The 26,283-nt window shown below is 46.3% G+C and overlaps 3 protein-coding genes across 5 annotated transcripts in view; 1 reads left to right on the top strand and 2 right to left on the bottom strand.

Annotated features, from left to right (window-relative positions):
- Positions 1-1,616: 1,616 nt before the first annotated feature.
- LOC130112789 (retinal cone rhodopsin-sensitive cGMP 3',5'-cyclic phosphodiesterase subunit gamma-like) lies at positions 1,617-8,353 on the bottom strand. The gene is made up of 4 exons (XM_056280278.1): positions 8,252-8,353; positions 8,018-8,142; positions 2,744-2,865; positions 1,617-2,525 (listed from the first exon to the last, which is right to left on the bottom strand). Exons 2-4 carry the CDS (start codon positions 8,066-8,068, stop codon positions 2,408-2,410), a joined length of 291 nt encoding a protein of 96 aa, XP_056136253.1. The 5' UTR covers positions 8,069-8,142; positions 8,252-8,353; the 3' UTR covers positions 1,617-2,407.
- Positions 8,354-8,464: 111 nt separating this feature from the next.
- On the top strand, positions 8,465-8,802 carry LOC130112790 (retinal cone rhodopsin-sensitive cGMP 3',5'-cyclic phosphodiesterase subunit gamma-like). Its single transcript, XM_056280279.1, has 2 exons — positions 8,465-8,582; positions 8,685-8,802. The coding sequence occupies exons 1-2, from the start codon at positions 8,473-8,475 to the stop codon at positions 8,800-8,802; spliced, it is 228 nt and encodes a 75-aa protein (XP_056136254.1). The 5' UTR covers positions 8,465-8,472.
- A 1,229-nt stretch (positions 8,803-10,031) lies between these two features.
- Positions 10,032-26,283, bottom strand: part of LOC130112252 (RNA binding protein fox-1 homolog 2-like) — a 62,071-nt gene continuing 45,819 nt past the window's right edge. The window contains exons 4-13 of one of the 3 annotated variants that reach the window (XM_056279534.1): positions 26,081-26,248; positions 25,516-25,569; positions 24,819-24,911; positions 20,691-20,790; positions 20,040-20,096; positions 19,760-19,898; positions 18,425-18,470; positions 14,021-14,112; positions 13,729-13,801; positions 10,032-13,153 (exon numbers count right to left, since the gene is read on the bottom strand). In XM_056279534.1, coding sequence (XP_056135509.1) covers positions 13,109-13,153; positions 13,729-13,801; positions 14,021-14,112; positions 18,425-18,470; positions 19,760-19,898; positions 20,040-20,096; positions 20,691-20,790; positions 24,819-24,911; positions 25,516-25,569; positions 26,081-26,248 — 867 coding nt within the window. In that variant the 3' untranslated portion in view covers positions 10,032-13,108. Of the gene's footprint in view, positions 13,154-13,728; positions 13,802-14,020; positions 14,113-17,980; positions 18,018-18,424; positions 18,471-19,759; positions 19,899-20,039; positions 20,097-20,690; positions 20,791-24,818; positions 24,912-25,515; positions 25,570-26,080; positions 26,249-26,283 lie in introns of those variants that run through there. The other 2 variants (XR_008810221.1, XM_056279535.1) reach the window with 2 other exon arrangements.

Here is a 26,283-nt window from a genome sequence, read left to right as displayed (position 1 = left end):
ATCACCCAACACTTTCACCATCAAAATTCCACCAATTTTCTCATTTGACCCAGAAGATAATGCCACCGGACTAACTTTCCTTATATAAGTTCCTTCCCTAAACCTTAGTAGTAGTTTAAACCTCTCATTCTCAACGACCCTCCTCCGCACCAACCTACCTTCCTCTCTCCCATCCGAACTACTACCGCCTACATGGCTATGTTTCCTAGCTCGTTTATTTCTCTGTACTTTAGTCCAGTCATTCAAATCCATATCCTCACTCCCACCCTCACCACCACGACTCCCTGCACTCCTTAGTCCAGTCACACAGCAGTTTATGCTCAATCCACCATCTTCCCTCAAACCGTCCGGGATCTCTCAGTCGTCAACCGCTTCCCTTGTCCGAGTGTAAGGGGCTTTAGAGCGATGCGGGGGTCATGTGGTGGGAGCGGCTTAGCAGAGTGATATGAGGCAGCAGAGAGAGAGTGGAAGGATTTGCATTGGCATGTTGAAAGGTTTAACTCCAGTTTTCTTTACGATTATCTGGCTGATGCTGACTCATAATGTGTATTTGTATCAGGATGTGTCACAGTTTGGTAAAACAGTTCTTGTGCAATGTTCCTATCGTGTCGAGGGACATCGATCCTGCAGGGACAAAATATCTTTTGGATATATAAATTGTATGGTTGATATGTAAAAGGTTTGCTTTCGATACATTCAAAGGCTACAGATAGGGTACTTAAACATTTCCTAATAACGTGCTCTTTTGTTACCGCAAAATAAGAGAAATCAGAACATGTGCATGGGTCTGCCCCCTTAGTCGAGCGGTCGGCGATGTCGCCTTGTAGTGGGATTTCACCCGGATCGAATCCCGCAGCGGGTGGAAATTTGCTCGGTTACATAATTGTAAAACGCTTTGAGTGGCTGTTGCAGCTAGAAAAGTGCTATGTAAAATGTGGTCCATTTAATTTGGTGGCACGGTGGCGCAGTGGTTAGCGCGGTCACCTCACAGCAAGGAGGTCCTGGGTTCGAGCCCCAGGGTAGTCTAACCCTAGTGGGTCATCCTAGGGTCGTCCTCTGTGTGGAGTTTGCATGTTCTCCCTGTGTCTGCGTGGGTTTCCTCCCACAGTCCAAAGACATGTAGGTCAGGTGAATTGGCCGTACTAAATTGTCCCTCGGTAAGAATATGTGTGTCGGCCCTGTGATGACCTGGCGGCCTGTCCAGGGTGTCTCCTCGCCTGCCGCCCAATGACTGCTGGGATAGGCTCCAGCATCCCCGCGACCCTGAGAGCAGGATAAGCGGTTCAGATAATGGATGGATGGAGAACATGTACATGTGCAACCATGTCGATCGCTTCGGCAATGGTTGAGATCTGCCAAAATGAAAGGCTGACAAGTAAAATTCCCCCAAGTACCTGTATTATTAAATGGACGGTGATGTAGCACAATGGCTTAAATATCCTCGTTGGGTTTTTCTCTGCAAACATTTGCATCGTGTTGCCAGTTTGCGGTGTCTAAATTAACGTACGTTCAAACCAAAGTAAGGCTTTGTTCATCGAAAGCTCGATCTAATTATATAAATCCTCATCCAACTGCGTTCTATGTAAGTAAAAAGGAGAGATACGAGTGTATTTTCTTGGGGAAAATATATCAACATTTATTGTGTTTTGAACACCTCGTGTTCTGTTGACAGAGCAAACAAAGAGGAATCAACTTGAATATGCAATGAAGTGCATGGCGGACATCGCATTTACACACACATATACATATATATACATACATATATATATATATAATCTGGTTTAACTGATACATAAATAGACCTCCGTGGTGCTGCCGAAGGGGGAGGACAAGGACAGAGGAAAGGGGAGCATAACATTGCCAAGACCTCACATTAACAGATACCACCTCAGTCTCACATATTGCACCAGAAATGTTGCCCATTCGGATGTGTCTCTTTAGCAAAGGCGCGAGTTTAACCTCAAGACATCTCACATAGAGAGTCATGAGAGGAATGGAGGGATAACGGCAGGAGGAGGCGAGGAGCAGGAGAGCAAGAGGAGATGTGATAGAAGTGGAATAAAAGGGATCTGAGGAAAAGAGGCGTTTGGTGAAGTGAGTGAGGTTCACATACTCACAAAGGGAGGTGGTGAAGGTGACCAAGGACAGAAGTGAAGGGAAATGCTGGCGACGGTAGAGGGGAACAAAAAGGAGAAGAAGTGCATGCTGGGATGGGAGAGAACGCTGGGTGTTTTTTGGCGGTCCAGAGCTACGAATCACCGACGGCTTTGATTCCTCTGGGGAACAGAGAGGACAGATGAGGGGGTTTTCCAGGGTGGGGTCCTGGGGGCTTGCGGAGGTGAGATGGTTGTGTGTCAGGTAGGACAGTAGTGGCAAAAGGTAAAGGTGAAGGTGAAGGAAAGAGCTGTTAGACGATGCCGTATTTGGCCAGGTCGCTGAGCTCCATGTCGCCGAAGGCTTCCCATGGACACACCACGGTGATGTCTGTGCCGAGACCCTCCATGCCGGGGATGTCGTCCCCGAAACTAGTCCAGTGAGGTAACAAAAAGCAACCTTGCATTAATGCAGCACAGACTGAGTTCGTCATAAACACGAGTTTCAGCAGAGCTTTGTAAAAATGAAATATATATATATGCTCCAGATTAATGTGTTTAAAAGTGTGTGTGTGTGTGTGTGTGTGTGTGTGTGTGTGTGTGTGCGTGCGGTGGGGTCGGGGGGGGGGGGAGTCTTAAAGCCAACATACCCCTTCTGGCCTGGTTTGGGGGCCTTGCTCTTGAAGGTACGAGCGGTCCTCTGCTTGAACTTGGGAGGGGCCCTCTTGTCGGCAGGAGCTGCGACTGCTGTGTCGTTCATTTTGTTTGGATCCTGAGTGAGAGAGAGACAGAGAGAGAGACAGAGAGAGAGAGAGACAGAGAGAGAGAGACAGAGGAAAGAAGACATGATCTCTGAGGTCCTTATGCTGACGAGCGTCATCATCGTGAAGCGAGGATCTCAACTTCTCATCCTCTCCTCGTTTAAAGTTGAACAGAAGTCTCTGTGGTTCAGGCTCCTGTCCTGCCTGTCCTGCCTGTCCAGCCTGTCCTGCCCTGCCTGTCCTGCCTGTCCCGCCTGTCCAGCCTGTCCTGTCCCGTCCTGCCTGTCCAGCCTGTCCTGTCCCGCCCTGCCTGTCCAGCCTGTCCAGCCTGTCCCGCCTGTCCAGCCTGTCCTGTCCCGCCCTGCCTGTCCAGCCTGTCCTGTCCTGTCCAGCCTGTCCTGTCCTGTCCTGTCCAGCCTGTCCTGTCCCGCCCTGCCTGTCCAGCCTGTCCTGCCTGTCCTGTCCCGTCCTGCCTGTCCCGCCTGTCCAGTCCTGTCCCGCCTGTCCAGCCTGTCCTGTCCCACCCTGCCTGTCCAGCCTGTCCTGCCTGTCCCGCCTGTCCAGCCTGTCCTGCCTGTCCAGCCTGTCCTGTCCTGTCCTGCCTGTCCCACCCTGCCTGTCCAGCCTGTCCTGTCCTGTCCTGCCTGTCCCGCCTGTCCAGCCTGTCCTGTCCCGTCCTGCCTGTCCAGCCTGTCCTGTCCTGTCCCGCCCTGCCTGTCCTGCCTGTCCAGCCTGTCCTGTCCTGTCCTGTCCCGCCTGTCCCGTCCTGCTGGTCCACCTTACACCGAGGGTTGAATTAAAGGAACAAAACTATACACAAGCCTGTTCAGGTGCGGCGTTACTGTTATTACCAGGCCTGCACGAGGACGTCTTCCAGTTCGAACAAGGTCTCCTCCGACACACCGCTCGGTCTGCCTTCACTGGGGTATACATTTAATTTAATTTAATTCAGTTTAATTTAATTGCCCTGGCTGACCCCTACACGGGGCAATCACAAGATTAGTTAAGAAGACGGCCAGCAGAAACAAACACATGGTTATCAGGGAACACGATGGGCGGTAATAGGAGCGAAATGTAGAAACCCCCCCCCCCCCAGTCCCTGCTGCTCCAGAACCCCGAGCAGAGGACACGGCGAAGACACCCTACCTGTCCTTGCAGCTGATCAGTCGTTGTGAAGTGAAGTCTGCGTCCACTTTGCCGCTGGCAAATGTCCTCTTTTATACAGCCCCGGGTAATCCCTTCACATGTTCCCTCCGTCCTCCCCACTGCCCCCCCGCCGGCCCGTCCATGTGCTTTGTCTCAGCTCACCTGCAAATAGATGAGGCGAGGGATAACACGACTTAAATGTGAGGAGCGTTTCAGGGGAGTTATTCTCAACTGGTCTTTGGGGGGGATTTATTTTTTGGTACAGGTGTCTGATTTGCTGCGGTGGCGAGGCAACACCGTGGTGGCGACTGTGAAAGACAGAGCCAATCGATACAACACACACTCATCACACTCATCACACACACACACACACACACACACTGATCACACACATCACACATCAAACACACACGTCTCACACATCACACACATCACACATACACATCAGACATCACACACACATCACACACATCAAACACATCAAACACACACGTCTCACACATCACACACATCACACACATCACACACATCACACACACATCACACACACTCATCACACACACACATCACACTCATCGCACACACACGTCACAATTCCAACACACAAATCAGATGTTGACATACAAAAGGAAATGCCGACGGCGTTGCTGCGGTCGAGATGGGGTAAAGTAACCTTTGGCAGCGTCGTTGAGAGTTGCCTCTATACATCTTGAAAAGCCCGACTACTTTGCGAGCATGTCACTTCTGAGAGGAGTTGACATCCGGGGACTAACAAGTGAGACAAGTGTTTCCTTTAATGGCAGGACGCATTTATTTCCTGTCTTCACAACAGTGTTTTTGAAGAAGCGCTCTCCTGCCCCGGAGGCCTCTGGGTTCCCCCTGTGCTGCCTGGGCTTTCCTTCATCAGTCTACGGCTGTCAGGCTCAAACGCACGTACTAATAGTCACTTAGAGGAGCTGCAGCTCTGCTCACATCAGTACGGCCACACGACGGCTGACAGCCAAGATTCGTTTATCCGTGATTGTTCAAGGGGACGTGCAAATGACGACGCCGTCTAGTCATTTATAGCCCTCCGTCCGTCCATCCGTTACCCAAACCGCTTATCCTGCTCTCAGGGTCGCGGGGATGCTGGCGGCCTATCCCGGCCGTCATTGGGCGGCAGGCGGGGAGACGCCCTGGACAGGCCGCCAGGCCACCACAGGGCCGACACACACACACACAGACACGGGGAGAACATGCAAACTCCACACACAGGACGACCCGGGACGACCCCCAAGGTTGGACCTCCCCAGGGTTCGAACCCAGGACCCTCTTGCTGTGAGGCGACCGCCCTAACTGGGGCACGGTGGTGCCGTGGTTAGGGTGGTCGTGGCCCACCGTGAACAGAAATGTGAGTACAAAAACACACGTATAATAATGCAAATACAACAATTCGATATTATGTAATATATTAATATAACAGATCTCGTTCATTCAACACAGCTGTGTTTTTTAAAAAGGCTACAGTGACATTTCTGACAATGATCAACAGCAACCAGATGTAATTCTACCAAAAAACAAAACAAAACATAAATTCCCCAGATAGCAAAACTGCTGTGGCCTGGACCCGTCCCACACCCGACACCTCATCCGGCCCACATACCACATGAAATGATGGCACTTGGGCGGTCCACTGCCGTTTGCCAGGTCTTGGCCAGAACCAAGCCATAGCAATGCCGCATATTTGCCAGAGGTGGCCCATAATTGTTTTGTGATACTTGGGCCATATTCACCATTTACCACACGGGCCACTTCAGGGTCACATCCAGATGACATGTTGCCCAGAGCACCGCATCTTTGCTAAAAAAAAAAAGGCCCACATTTGATTTGGCATATTTGGGCCATACTTGCTATTATACATGTGGGCCAATTCAGGCTCACATCCATGTTGTCAGGGCCAGAAGAAGGCCGTCAGTGCTGCATCATTGCCTGAAGTGGCCCACATCCGGATGCTGTCTGGGTAAAAAGAGAGCCACTTTTTTTTGGTCATTGTACAGGTTACAATAGGAGCAGTGGGCAGCCGCAGCGCCCGGGGGCCAGCTCCAGTTCTTCTTTCCATTGCCTTGCTCAGGGGCACAGGCAGGAGTATTAACCCGAACATGCATGTCTTTTTGATGGCGGGAGGAAACCGGAGCACCCGGAGGAAACCCACGCAGACACAGAGAGGACGTACAAACTCCGCACAGAAAGGAGCTGGGACACGGCCTAGAGTTCGAGCCCAGGACCTTCTTGCTGTGAGGCAACAGAGCTAACCACTGGGCCGCCGGCGTGCGTACCACACAAACTAAAGTAGCAGTGCCCTCACATCTGCAAGTGAAGTCTGAGAGAAAAGCAGTTTCCTGTCTACTTCCACTGTCCATTTTTCCCGCAAAAAGGTCAAATCTTCATTGGGGCATGTTTGCATATGTCCAACAGAAATATTTAAGGTTGTGTTTTTCTTCCAACCATGAAATATGAAATGCTACACACTCCAAAATACACCATTTTCCAATTGGAAAAGACTTAGGAGGGGGGGGGGGGCAAAAACACAGGAATATGCTCATCTTGCCCCTGTTTACATAACAGACACCCGGCGGGGCTGCGGGTGACATGTGCGTTGAAGGTGAAACCCTGCGTTGTGTTGTGGGAAGATGTTGAGATGTGTCATTTACATAAGGCCGCCAGCAGCTTTTTGACCCCGCATGACTCTCGGAGGTTTGATCCTCAGCGTTACGCAGCGTTCATCTTTTAAGCCTTGGGCTAAAATGGGGAGAGGGGGCTAAAACGAGAGGAGGTCTAAGCTGCGGGCCATGTGAACCAATAAGTGGGACAATGCTAAGGAGATTAGACGGGGCGATATAAAGGCGGACGGACGAGCAGAAGACAGCACCACGGACTTCAGAGAGACACCGACCTGAGAGCCACCGGCCAGCGGAACAGGTAGGACGAACACACGGGTAGAGGGAAAGGATGGCCTGCAGACGTCGTCATGGTGACGGATGATGCGAATACGGTAGAGGCGAAGCTTGAAATGCTTAGATGGCCACGTGATGTATGTGATTTGTGCGGCGCATGCCGGTCTTATTGTGGAGGCGAGGACCTATCTCAGCATGAATACCTCATTGTGTTGTGATTGATTTGGGTTTTGATCATTTATTCAACCGGCAAACAGGAAATAGGTGGGGAAACAGAGGTCAGAGCACGGTGAAAGGACAAAAACCGATCGGCTTTCTCTCAACTTTTGACGTAGTGCGGGAATGAGGGAGAGAATTGTCTTTCATTTGGTGTGTTACACACACACACAGACACACACAGACACACACACACACATCCATCCATTATCCAAACTGCTTGTCCTGCTCTCAGGGTCATGGGGTTGCTGGAGCCTATCCCAGCAGTCACTGGGTGGCCGGCGGGGAGACAGCCTGGACAGGCCGCACGTGTTTTTTCTTAAACTCAGTATAAGTGCACATGAACACATTAGAAGTCCTACTTCATATATATTGTGTGTACTTTTAAAGGAAAGAGGAACCCTAACTGAAATGGCGTCTGGCCTCAAGTCTAATTTGTTGACATGTAAAAGGTTCAGCCTTGTTGTTTTTTCCCATCATAGACACCGAAACTGGCAAATGAGGGATTTTGGAAATGAATACATCTTCATGTAGTTTGAGTGCAGTGTGTTAGAAATGGCTCGGAGGGCTAACTGGCGTCGTCCGTGCCTAGCCGGACAAACGGATAAACGACACCACCGTAAATACAAGCGATATATATGTCTGCACATGCCTTCGTGCAGACGGTCTAGCTTTGTCCAGTGGACAGCAGGGATGCGGCTAAAACAAGACGCTCACTGTGAGCATTTTGGTACGGGCAAAAGCGGAGGGAAGTCAGAACAGATCTTTCTAAATGGATGCACAGCTAAGAGCTTCGCTGAGAAAACTCAGGTCGGATCAGGGTGAAGAGCAGATATGGACAGACAAGATGGAAAAATTAGATGCTTACCGGAAAGCTAATCACCTTACTGGTTACACAACGCCGGTGTTGTGACTTCATGTTGAACGCAGAAGATGCCTCCGCTGGTGTCGGTCGCCCGATGTACAACTGTCCGTAAACAGGCCGAGAATAACCTGTAAGGCCAACATGTAAAAATAGGCAGATTATGCTAATTTTGCTATCGGGACACAACGTGTGAGGGGGTTGTTTGTGTTGACAGGGCTTTGTGGAGCTATATGTCACCTTTAGTCCGATTTCACTTAATCTTCGAGGATTATCCTCTGGCACGGGGCCTGTGGGGGGCCGGGATCAGATAAAGACAAGATGGTGAAGCGAACCCATAAGCGGTGTACGAGGGCACGGTGTAATTAATGGCTGACAGTCCCGAGGTTTTCAGATAAAAGGCCAAAGCCAATCAATTGCCGTCCGCCTCCCTCTCTCTTTGCAGGAGCCCATAAACAAAAATGGCAGACACAGCAGTCGCAACTCCCGCCGACAAGAAGGCACCTCCCAAGTTCAAGCAGAGGACCGCTCGTACCTTCAAGAGCAAGGCCCCCAAACCAGGCCAGAAGGGGTAAGATTGGAGCTACCCGTTTACCATGCGTATCAGAGTGACCAAAAGTGATCTAAAAAAGATCCCAGTTGTTAATTTGTTGTGTTTCCCTTCCTTCATCAGATTCGGGGACGACATCCCCGGGATGGAGGGTCTTGGCACAGACATCACAGTGGTGTGTCCATGGGAAGCCTTCGGCGACATGGAGCTCAGCGACCTGGCCAAATATGGCATCGTCTAGGATCTCCCTCTTGCATTACCACAGCTCCTACCTCTCTACCCCTACTCCCCCACCACCTCCTCCTCGACTCCTTCCCTCGTGGCCCATTGATGCAGCTATGCCCCGGCCGCCATCATGTCCCACCAGAGACGAGACGCCTGAGGTGCACACACGGATTGGTGAAAAACAATGCACCAGCATTGCTGTCCCCCGTGTTAGGCGATACACAACTTGCCCCAGCAAACTGACAAGCTGTAAACCGATGAGCGTGATTTTATGAATAAATATACGCTTGTGTATTTACATATGTATACTATACGAGCGTCTAAGAATTTTCCTGGAGCGGTCATCCCAGAGTCTGGAGGGAAAAAAAGTACTTTTCTTCCCATGTTTTGCACTTGGTTTGTGTGTGTTTTTTTTAGTGAAGGCATGGACTGAATTTGTATATGAGGGGTTTGAAGACTCTTATTTCAGCGTCTCAACAAAGTTTTTCATCCCTTACCTGCCTTTTCCTCCACCACCCCCGCCCCCCAACTTGGTGACCATTTATGTACTTAAGATGTAAAGGTTTATTTTTATGAAGCAGTCAATGGAGACTAGACCAGCCAATAAAGATTATTTTCCAAAGAAAAGCTCTCTCGCTCCTTTCTCTTGCCATAACACGAGCTGTGACTGTTACAGGAAATAGCCACATGCTAAAGTCAGGACAAATAAGCATGCCACCTTTTACCCCCCCCCCTCCCCAGTTGTACTTGGCCCCCCATTCCGAGCTGTCCCGATCTCTGCTCCACCTCCTCCGCTGATCTGGGGAGGGCTGCTGACTACCACATGCCTCCTCCGATACATGTGGAGTCACCAGCCACTTATTCTCACCTGACAGCGAGGAGTTTCACCAGCGCGATCACGCTGTTACCCCCTCCCCGCTGAACAGGCGCCTCCGACCGACCAGAGGAGGCGCTAGTGCAGCGACCAGGACACATACCCACGTCCGGCTTCCCACCCGCAGACACGGCCAACTGTGTCTGCAGGGACGCCCGACCAAGCCGGAGGTAACACGGGGATTCGAACCTGCGATCCCCGTGTTGGTAGGCAACGGAATAGACCGCCACGCCACCCGGACGTCCCAGCATGCCACTTGTTATCCCTACATAGCGTTTAAAGTGAAAGTAAAGTTAAGCGGAATTACAAAATAAGCAGAAATCGAACAGGACATCACAACAAAACTTTTATATAAACCATTTTATATGGACATTCAATAACAAAACAAAAACAAAAAAAGATAATGGCAGTAAAGGGGTACAGACATGGCCGGGGGGTAACTGGAAACCAGAGCGATGATAAAGAACGACCACATAGTAGCTAATATAATACAGTAAGTAAAACCAGGACAGAAAGCTGAATTTGCCCCCCCTCCCTCCCCCCCGCGTTCTTCCGGGTCGGCCCATTCGTCAGTCAGCGGGCCCGTCAGCCAATCAGCGCTGTGCTCGTCATAACATTAGCTTGCCTTCTGGACGCGGCCTCCGCGCGGCCAGCTCGACGGGATGTAGTGGTGAAGCGTTAAAAGTCAAATCCAAAAAGACACGGTCATGCAAAACAAGTTTTAAAATCGGACATGTCTCACTCATGCTGGTTTGTCCATGCCGTCCATGGCTATAAAAAGTCCACCTTTTTTTCTTTTTTAAATATATTTTATGCTGCACTTCTCAAGCTGGGGACTGGAGAGCACGAGAGGGGGAAAAATAATAATAACCACATTTGGCTCATTTTCATAATTTTTTTTTCTTCTTTTCATGTCTCAGAGCACATTCTACAGTAATATGGATATATTAAAAGTCAATCAAAGTAATGATTTAAACAAAACACGACAGCAGCACACAAAAATAATGAAGAACGCTTGGACTCCTATAGCCGTCTTATCTGCGAGGAGTGGTAAACACACACGGTGATGAGCAGAGCATCCTCTAAAACGACAGAAAACAACTTCGCAGCATCTCTCAATCCTGTTTCCTGGTACTTACTTAGCTCATAATCCATCTAACCATATTGAAATATTAATCATGATTGGAGTGATAATACTTTCAGACATATTACTGTATATATATGTATCAAACAAACCTTTTAAGTGGCCACGAGGGACCAAACCAAAAAAAGTTATTTGCATTGAAATGTTAGAAGTTTCTTTAAAATAAAACAGGAAGAACAAAAAAAAATTTTTTTTTTAAAAAAGAGAGAAAAGATGACAGGGACTGGCTATAACCTGTGCTCATCCCTTCCAAAGACTTAATTATCTGTAAATCAGGGACATGAAGAACAACGTAGGACTGTTTTTGTTTGTTGCCATTTCTGCAGATTGTGGAGAATACAACACGTCATGCTAGGGAGCCATCGTCACAACAGGGGTGGAAATGCAAAATAAAAAAAAAACAAACTGCCTGGATATTTAAAGTCTGGTGGTTGTAGTGTCAAAAGCATTTCTCGTTCCTGTACACGGTGTGTAACAACGCGGTATCCCACATGCAGATTAGGAATATCACTCAGGGGGGACGGAAAGCGTGATGGGGGGAAAAAATATTAAAAAATATCATCAAACTTGCACCTTACTCTAGCATTAAAAAAAGAGACTTATACAGATTGAAAAGTAGAACATGAATTAAAGTAACAAAACAGCAACTGGATTTCGAGGATCATAATCATAACTAAACAAAGATAATATATTTATACACAAGCAGCAAACAGGCTTTCTACAAATCTTTGGAACCAAAACAATAACAAAAAAAAGCAAAAATAACCACATTTGGAAATAGAGTATAAGGATATAGAAATATGCACTGTATGTATGTATGTATGTATGTATTTTGCATTTACAAGATTTTCTTTTGAATTACTCGAGGATTCTCTCTCGTATAGCTGCTGATAGCATCTCGACTATAATCAACTTAACTATTTTCAGGAAGACACATTTTAATGTTGCACTACAAAAGATGGAGGCATTCGGCTTAACCAAATGTCAAGTCTCTACATTAAATGTTAGAAGGTACAACGATGAACTCTTGAGCCCCAGTGTCCTGGTTAATGGCTTTCGTGGTTGCCGGTGATATGACTATAGAAGCCTAACAAGAAAACCTGTGGAGCGGGAAAAAAAAAAGGGTCTCGTGCTGTAGTGTTCAACGGTGGGCACACGAGAGCTGTAGTGACATCTTGGACACGGGAGCGAGGAGCAGATCTGTACTGCAACTTAAGCGACGTCAAGCGCAACAACATGATCGATGGAGGCGTCTATTTTGTCCCAATCACCGTACGGTCCCATCATTTCCATGGAAGTAGAATCTAAATGTCTTTGCCCCAAGACCCACGGAGACCCACAATTGGTGCTTAGGTCAATCACACAGAACGATGGTATGATGATAATAATAATAATAATAGTAACAATAAATTTGGTAACTTTTTTCTCTAAACTATTTTCTTTGCATATTGTAACAATTTAGGTTTAAAGGTTCACTATGTTAACATACTGAGAAACTTGAGGTACGGTAAAACTCTAATAAACCATCCCTCCTTCGGCTTTCGTTTAGGGAATTTCTTGACTGCTATAAATCATCAAATGACGTTTTCAAGGCGCCGTGTTTAGGCTCCCTGTATCGGAAACGCGGCGAGAGTAGGAATCCTTCCTCTGTCATCCTCCGCCCACCTATGGGGAAACTGTTAAAAAAAAAAAAAAAATCCACCGAGTGTAGTTGATCATTTCATCGACAAGTCCTCCTCCGGTTGGAAATGGTTTTGGTGCTCTTTTGATGTGCTTTTTCCCTGCTTGCTCCCTCAAAGTTATTTTTGACGGAAAAATTATGAGTTCAGTTACTGGGTTTGTTGTTTCCCTCCATTCCTCCTTACGGGTTGTGTGTCAGGCGACCACGTTGCTAATTCTTTTACATTGTGTGTCAGCTTTTATAAAACGTCATGTATCCATGCACTAGCGACAACGTCTGGAAGAACATCTAGGCTCCATCCGTGTCTTCTGCTGCTGAATGTTGGGGGCGGGCGGGGGTGGGGTGGGGGGGTTTACAGCCGTGCAATAGAATAGGGGGCCGGTTTAAATCAATTTTTTTTCTTTTACATCAAGGCAATCTGTCAGTCTGTAATACAGCATTCCTTTATTTCTATAGTAGCGTATATCAGAAAATTTGGGACTGCATTGAGGTGGGTTTTAAAATATTGTTACAGTAGACTCCGCACTCTGTAAACAGGGTGCAGTCCACCTCTGGGACAACAGAGGGAGCTCTTTCAGAGTATTTCAATAGAGGAGAGAGGCTCCTGGGAAATGTACTGTCTTTCAATAGGGAGCAAATCTACTGTAGCCTCCCCTGTACAGTGTTGCCTGGGAAAGACAGAAAAGACACAGTAAGTGTACAGTCACACAATCCAAACAGAAGAGGGTAGTGATTAGAGCTGCTACAAGGAGTTTTGGATTTTTTTGTTGGCTTTGCGCCCCCCTGTGGACGAAAGGGGGAAGCATTTCACAGAGCGACGACTTCATTTTGCACGAGCGTTGGCTCTTGGTGCAAAGATCTACATTCACCCCTCTGGTAACACGTGAATTTGTTGTGAAGAGAAGAGAAGAGTGAGATATTTAGTGGCGTTTTGGTAAAACAGCTGTCTGCAAGATGAACAGCTATGAGAGCCTGTATTTCTAACTAACGGTGGCTGTAATGTATCCCATCTGTGTGCCGTAAATCAGTTTGTCAAGGGGAATTCAAAGGGAATCCTACGTGAAGACAAGCATTTAAGATACTTTGCGGAAATATTAAATGTTCTTGCTGATGGCCTCGTTTGATTATGTTGATCCTACAGAGGCATCAATATTAAATTGAGAATGATAAAAAATCAGCGGAAAAACCCTTCATAGCAGCTTTCAATACTTAGAAAATGTTGATTAAGGGGGGGTGGTTATACCATGGCTCCAACACCATAGGCAGCTGGGGCTAGTGCAGCATGATAGGGGTCTGCCGTAAAAACCCGCCCATAGCTGTAGAGACAAACAAATAAAAAGTTAAACGGACAATTTAAAATCCCCTTTAAGAAATTATTGCCATTATAAAGTAACACAAACATGTCTCCACCAGCTTTTACAGTGACTTTTCCTTCGACATCTTATCCGCTTTGTGTACGTGGCATACTATTTTAGGGGATCCGGCCCATGAGACCGTGTCTACTGGATGAGAAGTGTCCTGGTCCACCCACTTACCTGTCACTATAAGCTGCTGCTGCAGCTGCCGCTGCTGCTGTGGGAGTTGCTACAGCAGTTGGCTGGGCGTAACGATACGCTGCATAGCCACCCTGAGAAAGTGAGGGCAGGGGAGAGAGAGAGAGAGAGAAATGGAAGACAGCGAGGGAAAGAGGGGGACAAGGTGTATGGGGGAGGGTGACGGAGGAGTAAAAGATGGAGGAGAGTGATGCAATAGAGCAGAAAGAGAAAGAGAGAGAGTAGTGAATTCACGTTAGAAGGAAATCTTTGTATCCCTCCTTATGCAATATTACTATTAGTGAATCTAAAGGGTTAAATGTGAGGGGGAAACTGCTGAGAAGAGAGCTAGAGATTAAAAAGCCATCAGCAACACTGGCTAATCTGGTGCAGTAGAGCATTCATAAGAATGTTGCTCAGGCTCAGTGTGAGCCTCTTCATCCATGACTGACAAAAATGGTTTTTGAAAAGAAGAATCGAATCTATTTGCATGTTCACATTTTATTTTTTGGTTATGTTGCACCGCCATCCGTTATTGTTGCACCACCATGCAACTGCATCATATCGTTCCCACAGTTAATTTTGTTGACTTGTTTGACATGGAGGAAGAGTGCGTCCAGAACCTTCAAAAGTGCCCCGACCTCATTCCCCTCCCAAAAACACAGTTTAAAAAAAGGGGAAGCGGTGGCAAGATGATCGTCTCTTTATTAATGCTGAATGGACAGCTGAAGAATGGACACACACAATAAATAAATAAAACAATAGGATGTATGGGGGAGAGAGACGCTCAGCCCATTGGATTAAGAGGGACACACACGCACTCAGATTGCCTGCAACCAATCACTGATTTACACAGCATGCATCCCCAAACTCAGAACATGGATCGTATTAGGCCAAACATCCCTTAAGTACACACACACACGCACGCACGCACACAGACACACACACCACTGCATTCTACCCTAAAAGATCAGCCATGACTCAGTCCCCACATTCAGGACAACACATTTGCTGCTGTGGGAGGCAGGAGGAAAGAGGGACACGAGAGAGGAGAGTTAAGAAGTACAGGAGGATGGAGGTAATGGAGGAGGACAGCTAGAGTAAGGAGAGAAGAGGTGAAATAAAGTCCATGAAACATAAGGGGGGGGGGGTCATTGACTCGCTAGCTTGACAAAAAAAAGGAAAAGGCACAAAACAGAAGTTTGAGGGATAAAAGCCGATACCGAACTTCACGTCAGAGTAGTTTGAAAGGAAGAACACAAGTAAAGAAACAGGGAGGGGAGTAGAGAATGGAAGATGAGAAAGAAGGAAGAAAAAGAAAAAGAAAGAAAAGGAAAGAGAGGAAAGAAAATGGGAAAGAGAGGTAGGGAAGAGTAGGGCGAGGAACAAGCCTTGTAAGTACGTCCGCATGCTGACACTGATTCAGTTAGCATGCCACTGGGAAAAAAGATTGGGAGATTTCGGGAAGGAGTCAGAATAAACTACTTTGAATTCTTGGATTGTCCTAACATCGCTTTTGTTGAGTTGTCTCCAAATCTTACAACTCAGCTCTATTTATTTGTTTTAGGTCACATCTTAGTTAAACGCTGCCATTACGTCATCTTGCTTTAAGCATAATGAGTAAATAAGCTGGGTTCAGGTTCTATGTGAACTAGCTACACCGATGAGCCAAAACATTACGACCACCTGCCTAATATGCTGTTGGTCCTCCGTGTGCTGCCAAAACAGCACCGACCCACTGAGACATCAACTCTACAAGACCCCCAAAGGTGTCCTCTGGTATCTGGCACCAAAACATTAGCAGCAGATCCTTCAAATCCTGTACGTTGCAAGGTGGAGCCAACATGGATCAGACTTGTCAGTCCAGCACATCCCACAGATGCTCAATCGGATTAAGATCTTGAGAATTTGAAGGCCATGGCAACACCTTGAACACTTCATCTTGTTCCTCAAACCATCACTGAACAATGTGTGCAGTGTGGCAGGGTGCGTTTTCCTGCTGAAAGAGGCCACTGCCATCAGGGAACACCACTGCCACGAAGGGGTGTACTGGTCTGCAATGATGTTTAGGTAGGTGGCACGTGTCAAACTGACATCCACATGAATGGCCAGACCCAGGGTTTCCCAGCAGAACATTGCCCAGGACATCACATCCCCTCCATCAGCTTGTCATCTTCCCTCAGTGCATCCCGGTACCATCACTTGCCCTGGTAAACGGTGCACATCTTTCACTGTTCCAAGGTCGAGTTCCAACGTTCGTGTGCCCATTGTAGGTGCTTTTGACGGGGGACAGAGGTCAACATGGGCACTCTAGCCAGTCTGCAGCTATGCAGCAGGTTGTGATGCACTGCGTGTTGTGCCACATTCCTCCCATAACAATCATTAAAATTTTCTGTGACTTGTGCCACAGTAGATCTTCTGTTGGTTTGGACCAGACTGGATAACCTTCGTTGCCCTCGCACATCAATGTGCCTTGAGCGCCCAGAACCCTGTCGCTGGTTTGTGGTTTGTCCCTCCTTGGACCACTGTTGGTAGGTACCCACCACTGCTGACCAGGAGCACCCCACACGCCGTGCTGTTTCAGAGATGCTCTGACCCAGTCGTCTGGCCATAAAAATGTGGCCCTTGTCAAAGTCGCTCAGGTCTCCTGCCCATTTCTCTTGTATCCAACACATTGACTACGAGAACTGATTGTTCACTCACCATCTCATCTACCCAGAACTTGACATGTGCCCTTGTTTGGAGTTGATCAACGTTATTCTGTTCACCTGTGAGTGGTCATAATGTTTTGGCTCATCAGTGTATGTAAAACTTTGACATCTGAAATGGCCTTTAGAAAACTATACTGTAGTGCAGGGTGATAAGGCATCCTGGTGTGGGAAAACAGTAATATGGCCTGCTTTTCACCCACATTTTGCCCAGGGGGAGTCCAGGAGAACTGCATTTTCCTGTTATAATTTCTGTATCTTAGAAAAAGAGGTCTGTGCCTACTCTCACTATAATTAAAAATTCAGAGGCATTGCAACCGTCTTTAAAGCTACAATCTCGAAGATCATTGGTTTTGTTTCATTTAGGAAACCGATCCTAATGCCCACTAATTGCGATGGTGTTTGGGCGATGCAAATCCCTAGTATCCATTCACCATCTCACCTCGGTTAGGTCGTCTGTCAGGACGCCCCTCCATTCACCAGTCCATTCAACAATTCATCTATTCTGCAATACTAGCCTTATTCTTCAACATTTGGCAGCTATTGTGAAAACGCAAATCCCTACCCACTGGATCATTTTTTCCAGAAAACTCAGTTACCATTACCGTAACCATTAAAATGGTCAAGTACAAATTAACCATCCAATTGATATTTGGGGATTAGCTACTGGCTTTAATATGCCAGCAATAGAAAGTATCAAAAAAATACATTTGTTTGCATGTGAATCCTTCAGGATTGTAGCTTTAAGCATAATGTTTGCTTAATTAAAGGTATGCAAAGGGAGTGCCTTCCAGTGTTGAATACTGATGACCTGTTCATCTCACACTAGCCTAAATCAAAGAAAGGAAAATAACCTAGTTAACATGTGTGGCCAGTTACATGAACCCATTATTAAAACGGGAACATAAAAAATTACAGCCAATGCAGATTCAAATCAAAAATGGACATTTCAGCCTACTGTCATACAGTACGACTTTGGTAAACAACGCTCCAAATTCACACTGTAAATTTCCATGTATTCCTACTGCAGCTATCTTTTAAATGGGATTTCCGTTTTTTTCCCTCTTTTTCTTAATGCCTAGTGAGTTCGTTTCTCCCCCTTCCGCAGCTCCACCCATGTCAGATTCCAGTGCGTTAGTAGAGAAAGACAGGAAAGGCATTTCATTCTCAGATGGTCAATAATGTCTAGCAGCACGCAGTCATTGGAGACGAGGAGGATGCACACTAGCTCTCACACAGAGCATGTAAACCCTACCTGGGGCAATCTGCCACTAATGTCCTGAAACACTAGTCTACAGAGAGAACAGAAACAGCTATTGTCAACCTGGTCACACACACACACACACCAGTAAAGACACACACACAACACACTCGTAATCACATTGGTGCACACTTGCACAAATACATGGAGACAAAGCATAGAGCATAGTCTACTCATGAATGCAGAGGGCTTTGATGAGAGCATATGGGAATCTCGAGTGGATTTACTACTGCCTGGAAAATCATAATTGGGTTTCGTTCATCAAAATATGATAGTTGATTTGAGACATATTTTATGTAGCCGTCGCAAAAACAGTACACCCACAAGTACACAGCTCTTTGCATTTTTTTTCCATGCTGTCTCACACTTGAAAACCCAGTTAGAGAAGGGGGAAGAAAGGACTGAGTGAGAGAGTGGAGGGAAGAGAGGAATACTTACATAGAGATCAGCTGCCCCGTAAAAACCATCCTGATAGGCCATCACACTGAGAGGGGGAGAGAGAGAGAGAGAGAGAGAGAGAGAGAGAGAGAGAGAGAGAGAGAGAGAGAGAGAGAGAGGTAGAGAGAGAGAGAGAGCGAGCGAGACAGAGACAAAGAGAGAGAGAGAGACAGAGCGACAGAGGGAGCGAGAAAGAGTGACAGAGAGAGACAAAGAGCGAGAGAGACAGAGAGAGACGAAGACAGAGAGAGAGAGACAGACAGACAGACAGAGAGAAGAGGATGGAAAGGAAGGAAAATGGAAGAAGAGAGATAGTGGTGGAAAGTGGGAAGTTGAAAGAAATAAGCAGAAAAGGGAGTGGTGTGCCATCATGTGGCCATTGAAGGAAACAAAGAGTGAAGATTAAAGTAGAATGGTAGAAAAATGGTGCCAAGAAAGGTGAGCGAGAGAGGAAAAGGGAGGGTGATATTATTACACACCGTGCAACATGCAAGACAAAAATACCACTTCTTTGTATTGCAACGCTTACTTAGTGCACCTAAGTGATACTACTGTTACTTAAATCGATAAATGAAATAACCAAATTTGATTTAATGGCATATCCTGGTAAACTAACATTTAACCGTCCATTTTTGCAGACAAGGAAATGGTATTTCAGTTCAACACATTTTCTTTTTTGGATTTCTCTCCCCAATTGCATCCGGCAAATTAACCCACTGTTCCAAGCCACCTCGGTCACTGCTCCATCCCCTCTGCTGCTGCGGGGAGGGCTAGACTACCACATGCCTCCTCCCAATACATGTGGAGTCGCCAGCCGCTTCCTTTCACCTGACAGTGAGGAGTTTCACCAGGGGGGACATAGCGCGTGGGAGGATCACGCTATTCCCTCCGGTGCCCCCTCCCCACTGAACAGGCGCCCCCAACCGCCCAGAGGAGTGCAGTGACCAGGACACAAACCCACACCCCCCTTCCCACCCACAGACACGGCTGATTGTGTCTGTAGGCACGCCCAACCAAGCCGGAGCTAACACGGGGATTCGAACCGGCGAGCCCAGTGCTGGTAGGCAACGGAATAGACCGCTATGCTACCCGGACACTCCCAATTCAACACATTTTCAATGACATCAGTGTAATTCAAGAACATTTTAAAAACACACAGCGTGCAAATTTTAGAGTTCACGAGTTTATAAATGTGGAGACATGCATTTATAGAAAGGACATGTCAATACATACAAAGATACGTGTTTGCACATCCTCGCACTTCTTTACTTGTGTGTGAATGCATTGCCACTTTCTATTTTGGGTGGTTGCCAGTGTTTGTGCGTGTTAACATACCCAGGGTAAGTAGGGATGGCAGGCTGGGGCACAGCTGCCCGCACAGCACTGTACACAGTCCGACCACGACCCCTGAGATGAGCGCCCCGAAAGGTCGCTGCGGTGGAAGCAGCTGCAGCTGGGTATGGAAATCCTGGTACTTTGAGAGACAGAGAGCGAGGGGGAGAGAGAAAGGAGGGGGAGTTAGAGAGGGCAATTTGAAAACAGCCAAGAACAACTCATGCTTCTTGTCCAACGCAACGATAGTGAGAATAAAATGAATCCTCCTCATCATTTCTACCTGTATAGAGCTCAGGACTGTACATGGCTCCCACCATGGGACTCAACTTCCATCCAGCTACAGCCCAGAAAAAAAGGGGGAAAAAAGTTCTTCAAGCAAAAGTTGTTGATGTAATAACAGAAAATTTGATAATTGAAGAAAAATCATAGAAATGTGACTGAGCCAAGATTAAATATCATGCTTTGTGCACATTCATACCTGGGTCTAAAGTGATTTTTAATCGTTTACATGTTGAAGATTTTACGTGTAATACTTAGACTATTCTGTTTCATTATTATCAGCAGTGGCAGCTGGGTTGGTAATGGTTGAAAGGACCAACAGCGCCACCCCCACTTCCCAAAATGCAACAGTCAGACTGGCTGAGTTGTTTTAAAACCCCGCTCAGACTCGTAATCTTCGGCATACTTAGCATGCTGGTAAACATGCTGTACACATCTCTGTCTGTATACCTCTCTATTGAATTTGTAAGTCTTGCTTGCTTTGATAACTTGTTGTTATTCACAACGTTAAACCAGAGGTTGGCAGTAGAATTACAGAACACACATAGCAGCATAAACATGGCAGCATAAAGGCTTTTTTTTTGCTCTGTCTCACTGAGTAATCGCAATGTATTAAAAAAAAAGGAAAAAGATAGAAATGGCATGTACATACATAGTGCATTGCCGTATGGCAGTGCTGCAAGCCCCTCTCCATTAGAGTACGGGGTGGTCACTTTCTTGTTGGTCATCACTCGGGCTGTGGCATTGTTGACCTGAACAACAGAGACGGTGATTGAACGCAAACTCAGTCCAATCAATAAATACATGCATATAGGAGATACGTATGTCAATGATGCAGTCATTAGTTATATAAGGCTTGTGTATGGCGTGTTAAATTGCCTTTGTGTTTCTGGAATACACATGGGGATAACCAGTACGAATGATTATAAAACTGAAGTTTGAAAAAAATAAAAAAGCATTTTGGCCTAAATGTGATATGTCGTTTCACTGATTTCACTGTTGTCACAACAAGCAAGAGGTGTTTTTGCTCAAAATTAGAGGTTAGCTCTTGCTGATGAGCAGCGACAGTATTGGATGCATGCAAATTTTATTTTCAGGAGAAAGACGGTGAAAACAAGGATCCTGGTGAGTAGTCAGGCAGTTATGCACAAATACAATCTCATCACTGAGACACGAAAAGAAAAGTCACGATAAGTTAAAAAACACGTCAGATCAAGAAGGCATTCAAACAGAAATCCAAGACCATACTGCAACATTTAAACGAGGGGGGGGGTGAAGTAAGCGGCAGATTTGTCATTTGAACACAGTACAAAAAAAAAAAACATCAATCGAAAGGTTCATACCAAGATTACACGCAGCCAATCAAGAGCACACTGCATGTTCAGAGATAAGCAAAACTAGCCAATCAGCAAGCATCAGATGTAGCCAAGAGACCAATTAAAAACAGCCTTCCCAATCAAATACACATCATACAGAAAAGGGGAAAGGGGGGGGGGGCCATAAACAGATAGACGAATAAATTGAGAGGGATGCAGGAAGAGGAAGAGGAAGAGGAGCCAGTCCACATTGAAAGACACAGGGAACACATACAGTAAGGGCAGAGAGAAGAAACTGGGACAGAGAGAAAGAAAACGTGAACGGTCCATCCAAATGTGCATTTGTTATGATGGAGAAACAAAAATAAACATCAAGATATGCACAAAAAACCCCCCAAAAACATGTAAAATACGTCTGACTGCCTACGTTGCATCTAACTGTAGATGAGCGAGAATGGAGAGCTGGATAAAATGAGTACGACTGGGGGAAAAAAAAACGGAGAGAATGTGAGAGAAATGTTTAGAGACAGAAAGGATGGGGGAAGCAAATATCATTCCTCAAAATCAAATCAAACCATGGTCGTCAAACACTGCCAGGCATTCTAGATCAGTGTCGCACACCAGAGATACCTCAAAAGCACACGACCACCAACACACACCAAAACTAATCGAAAAGAGGAAACAAGGACATCTGTTAAAGATCAGACGAAAGAAAATCTGCCCACGTTCAACCCATGGTGCAATTCTAGAATGTTTTCGGCGCTACTTTGTTCACGCCGGCAAATGTTTCATGCCAGTTTTCTCCTCTACTGGTGATCCCGAAGTACATTTTTACACCGAGGAAAGTACTTTGGGATTTGAAGTATACGATGCTTTTATCGTATTTGGGGGGGGCATGCACTAATTGTTGACCCAGATATCTCATGTTTAAATGTTAAAAACAATCCGAGTATCCGTTTCTCTGCAACTGTCTGGAATCTACGTTAAGTGGTCAAAAATATTACAATCATCAGGCATTGCAGTACACCATTATAAACACACAATACTACCGTCCTCCCTCCAATAATGCTAACATAGCACTCATGCTTCAGCATGCTGTCCCACTAAAGTGCAAAAATGCAACTGCAGGCTAACACGGAAGACAAAAGATGACATAGTACTATATATAATGTCATAAAGATGACAAGAGAGAGAATAAACCATGCAGGATACAGCACTGGAATCATATTCGATGCGGTTAGAGGTGATTGGAATGAATGCAATAAGAAGTGATATAAGAGTCATATAGTTGTTGCACTTGCAGACAGATGCAGTATATTCAGTTATTCAAGTGGCCTTAATAATATGCCATGCGGTCACTGGCTAATCTCGTAATCAACGTTTCGTTCACCCTCTCCCCAATCAATCCAAAAATCAATCGATCAATCACAGGATTAGCCAATCAGTTTATTTTATCCAATCAATCAGTCAACCCACCCCCTCCTCCTTCAGTCAAGGAGTCACTTCCTTTGTGTGTAGGGTGCACTGTATTTTATCTGGGCGGATGGGGTGGGGGTAGGGGGAGGTCATTCAAAGATGATGCCATGTGTACACAACTTACCGTTGCTGGGGAAACGGCGTGAGGACACGCGAGCGGTTACCGTGGAGACTGACAACAACAACAACAACATACAAAAATCATCAGGGAAATATAGAAAATATATGTAAGAAAAAAAAATGATGAACAAAAAAAAAGAAAAGAAAAAAAATCAACGAGGTAATGAAAAGCAACCCCCACCCTGTGTCAGAGAGGAAGTGATGTGACAGGTCACGTGTCCCAACAGTCAGCTAGCAAGTATCATCCATTCAACAATCTGACCTCTATTGATTGTGTACACAGATTATATGGGAAAAGTTCATGGAGAAGCAAATAAAGGAAATAGACACAACATCAGAAGTTAAAAAGTCCGGCATGGGGCGGACACTACTCAACATTACCAAGATATTAACCCGTTAATTAAAACAAGTAAACAAACAAATAAATAAATAAACTCAGTCAAAAACCATAATAAACCTTTTGCCAACAATAATATATGACGACTACATCACAGGACAAGGAAATTGACAGAGAGGGTGTGACATGAGGGGTGAAATGGGTGGGGGGGGGAGGGGGCGGGGTCACTGTTGAGGTTGTTCACACATGTGGATCTGTATGAGGGGCACACAAACAAGGAGAGACAGACAGACTGGCATGGAGAGAAAGAGTGAAGAAAGATGAGTCAGAACTGAAAAGACAGAAAAAAGGAGGGAGGGGGGTGACGGCTCTCAGCGCTCTCTTCACTCACTCGGTCCATCTTCTGCAAACACACAGACACAAACACACACACACACACACACACACACACACACACACACACACGCACACACACACACGCACAGAAAAGCGCAGAACAGTCTAGACCATGCAGAGGAGCAGAGTTGCATTTGAGTAGCACAATTTGAAGTCAAAAGCCAAAGCGAATTGCAAAGCGTGACACCATTTTTTTTGGGGGGGGGTTGTTTTTTTTTTTTTTTTTCCATTGTTTTCAAGCCCATTGGAAACTGAAATCTCGAGTTCATGCTGACAAGACATCCAAAACAAAATGCACTTCCATGAGATTTGGTGTTCTTTCCAGGAGTGTTGTGCGTGTATGTGTGTCCGTGTGAACAAATTCCAATCATCCATGTGACATGTCTGAAAATTAAAACGACCACGGAAGCTTCAAAATTGACACCACAGTTCTCACGGGAGTCTCATTCCCAAACCTGCTTCCTAAAAAGTACTCCCATCATGCAGTCTCTGGACAAATCAAGACATTCAAACTCCTTCCCAAAAGCAGCCTGTTTTATCTTGAGCTCCAAGATGACATCTGACCTGTGACTCTTAACTGTCCATGCAACAGAGCCTCTTACACAACACCGGCAAGCGTGGTTTTCAGAAGGAAATAAAGAGGCCAGTGCTGCCCTTTACAAACGTGAACACGACCGCAAACCAAAATGGTCACTCATCACAATCATGGAAAGAGGAGGTGATGGTGATGAAAGGATGCAGAAAAGAAAAGATCCTACATGCTGTGACATAGGCAGAAGTTATCGGCCACCATGTCAAAGTGCCTTTGCAAAATGGCCATGCCCGTTTCATAGCAACACCACCCAGCATGCTTTGCAAACCAGTCCCCACAAAGCTTAAAAGACCAAGGTGCAATGGACAGCCCACAACAACGACATAAACATAGACCGGTAGTGTTGTCAAACTGGACATCTCTCTGTGCACTACCAACGCACCATGCTATCGTGAAGCCGGGAGGTTAGAGTCAAACACATACAGCCATCCGAGGGCCTTCTCTGAGGCAGAACCAACCATAACCAAACTCACTCTCACTGTTGCACATGGAGGGAAACAGAGGAAAATGGTCACCATTTAAACCAAGACGGTGGTGAATTACCTCTATTTTACGTCCCTCCACCAGGGTACCGTGAAGCTTTTCTCGGGCTCTCTCTGCATCCGCGCTGGTTTCAAAGGTTACAAAACCAAAGCCCTGCAAGTGAAAGAGACAGCAAAATGGGAAACAAAGGAGAAAGCGAGACTGAATAGGGTTTTTAAAAGTCACAATAGATTTTCTCCCCAATTGTACTTGGCCAATTACCCTACTTTCCGAGCTGTCCTGGTCGCTGCTCCACCGCTTCCGCCGATCCGGGGAGGGCTGCAGACTACCACATGCCTCCTCTGATACATGTGGAGTCGCCAGCCTCTTCTCTTCACCTGACAGTGAGGACTTTCACCAGGGGGATGCAGCATATGGGAGGGTCACGTTATTCTCCCCAGTTCCCCTTCCCCCCCAACAGATGCCCCGACTGACCAGAGGAGGCGCTAGTGCAGCAACCAGGACACATACCCACATCCAGCTTCCCACCAGCAGACACCGCCAATTGTGTCTGTAGGGACGCCCGACCAAGCTGGAGGTAACATGGGGATTCGAACCGACGATCCCCGTGTTGGTAGGCAACGGAATAGACCGCCACATCACCCGAACGCCCCGACACAATGGTTTCTGACATGCCAATTAATTACTGTAATGATTGCAATGTATTGTCCCATTCAAAAATAATGAAATTGAATTCTGTATTTCAAATATTTCCTACCTTGGATCCTCTCTCGTTGAAAATGATCTCAACGTCGAGTATTTTCCCATATTGCTGTAATAACAAAAAAAATTAGTTTTACACAAGCAGGCGAATCATGTTTGGTATTCCATCACAAGGTGTCAGTATTGTACAACACAGATAAACTGGTCAAATTCCAGCTCTGTTGTTTTTTTCCCCTTTATCTTGACCTCAGCTTTTTTTCCTCTGCACCACAAAAAGCCTTTCCTATTAAAATACTGTGCAGGCCTGCAGGTGTTTTGACTTCCAGCGACTTCGACACCTGAAAAAAATTCAAAATGCCCCCCCCCCCCTCTTTTGAGGCAGGTAAGGATGGGCAGCCCATTTAAAATAAAAAAGGCACAACTGCATGTTGTTTTTATTAATATGTAACCTTAGAGCTGGGGTATTTATACACGACTGAACAGAACTGTGTAGGAATTTGGTGAAGGTGCCAACGTCAATGCGGTGGACCTTGAAGTCCTTTTCCATTAACTGCATATGCTCAATCTGACCGGATGCTCCTTTACGGTGATGCAAAGTGGAAAAAGGAAAACATCCATACCCCAAACATCTGCCTGAGGTCAGGATCTCTGAAGCGGAAGGGAATATTGGACACGTGCAGGCGTTTAGGGGTCCCCTTGCCATCTGAGTCTTCCCCAGTATTGCCCCCACCTCCTCCTCCCGAACCAACTCCTGATTGCCCATCAATGTGGGAGGACCCGTCTGACTGCTGTGACAGGAAAAAGAGACACAGAGAAGGAGGGA

The sequence above is a fragment of the Lampris incognitus genome, chromosome 5 (genome assembly GCF_029633865.1).
Source record: "Lampris incognitus isolate fLamInc1 chromosome 5, fLamInc1.hap2, whole genome shotgun sequence".
In the NCBI taxonomy this organism is placed as follows: Eukaryota; Metazoa; Chordata; class Actinopteri; order Lampriformes; family Lampridae; genus Lampris; species Lampris incognitus.
The sequence above is the reverse complement of the archived record's forward strand: the minus strand, read 5'-3'. Positions and strand labels throughout refer to the sequence as shown.

What these genes read in the sequence shown, in the direction of transcription:
- LOC130112789 (XM_056280278.1), bottom strand. Translation starts at nt 8,068, where the DNA reads ATGAAGTCACAACACCGGCGTTGTGTAACCAGTAAGGTGATTAGCTTT. An exon ending in GTAAGGTGATTAGCTTTCCG is followed by an intron (nt 2,866 to 8,017) that starts GTAAGCATCTAA and finishes TCTCTCACTCAG; the next exon opens with GATCCAAACAAAATGAACGA. An exon ending in CCCAAACCAGGCCAGAAGGG is followed by an intron (nt 2,526 to 2,743) that starts GTATGTTGGCTT and finishes TCACTGGACTAG; the next exon opens with TTTCGGGGACGACATCCCCG.
- LOC130112790 (XM_056280279.1), top strand. Translation starts at nt 8,473, where the DNA reads ATGGCAGACACAGCAGTCGCAACTCCCGCCGACAAGAAGGCACCTCCC. An exon ending in CCCAAACCAGGCCAGAAGGG is followed by an intron (nt 8,583 to 8,684) that starts GTAAGATTGGAG and finishes TTCCTTCATCAG; the next exon opens with ATTCGGGGACGACATCCCCG.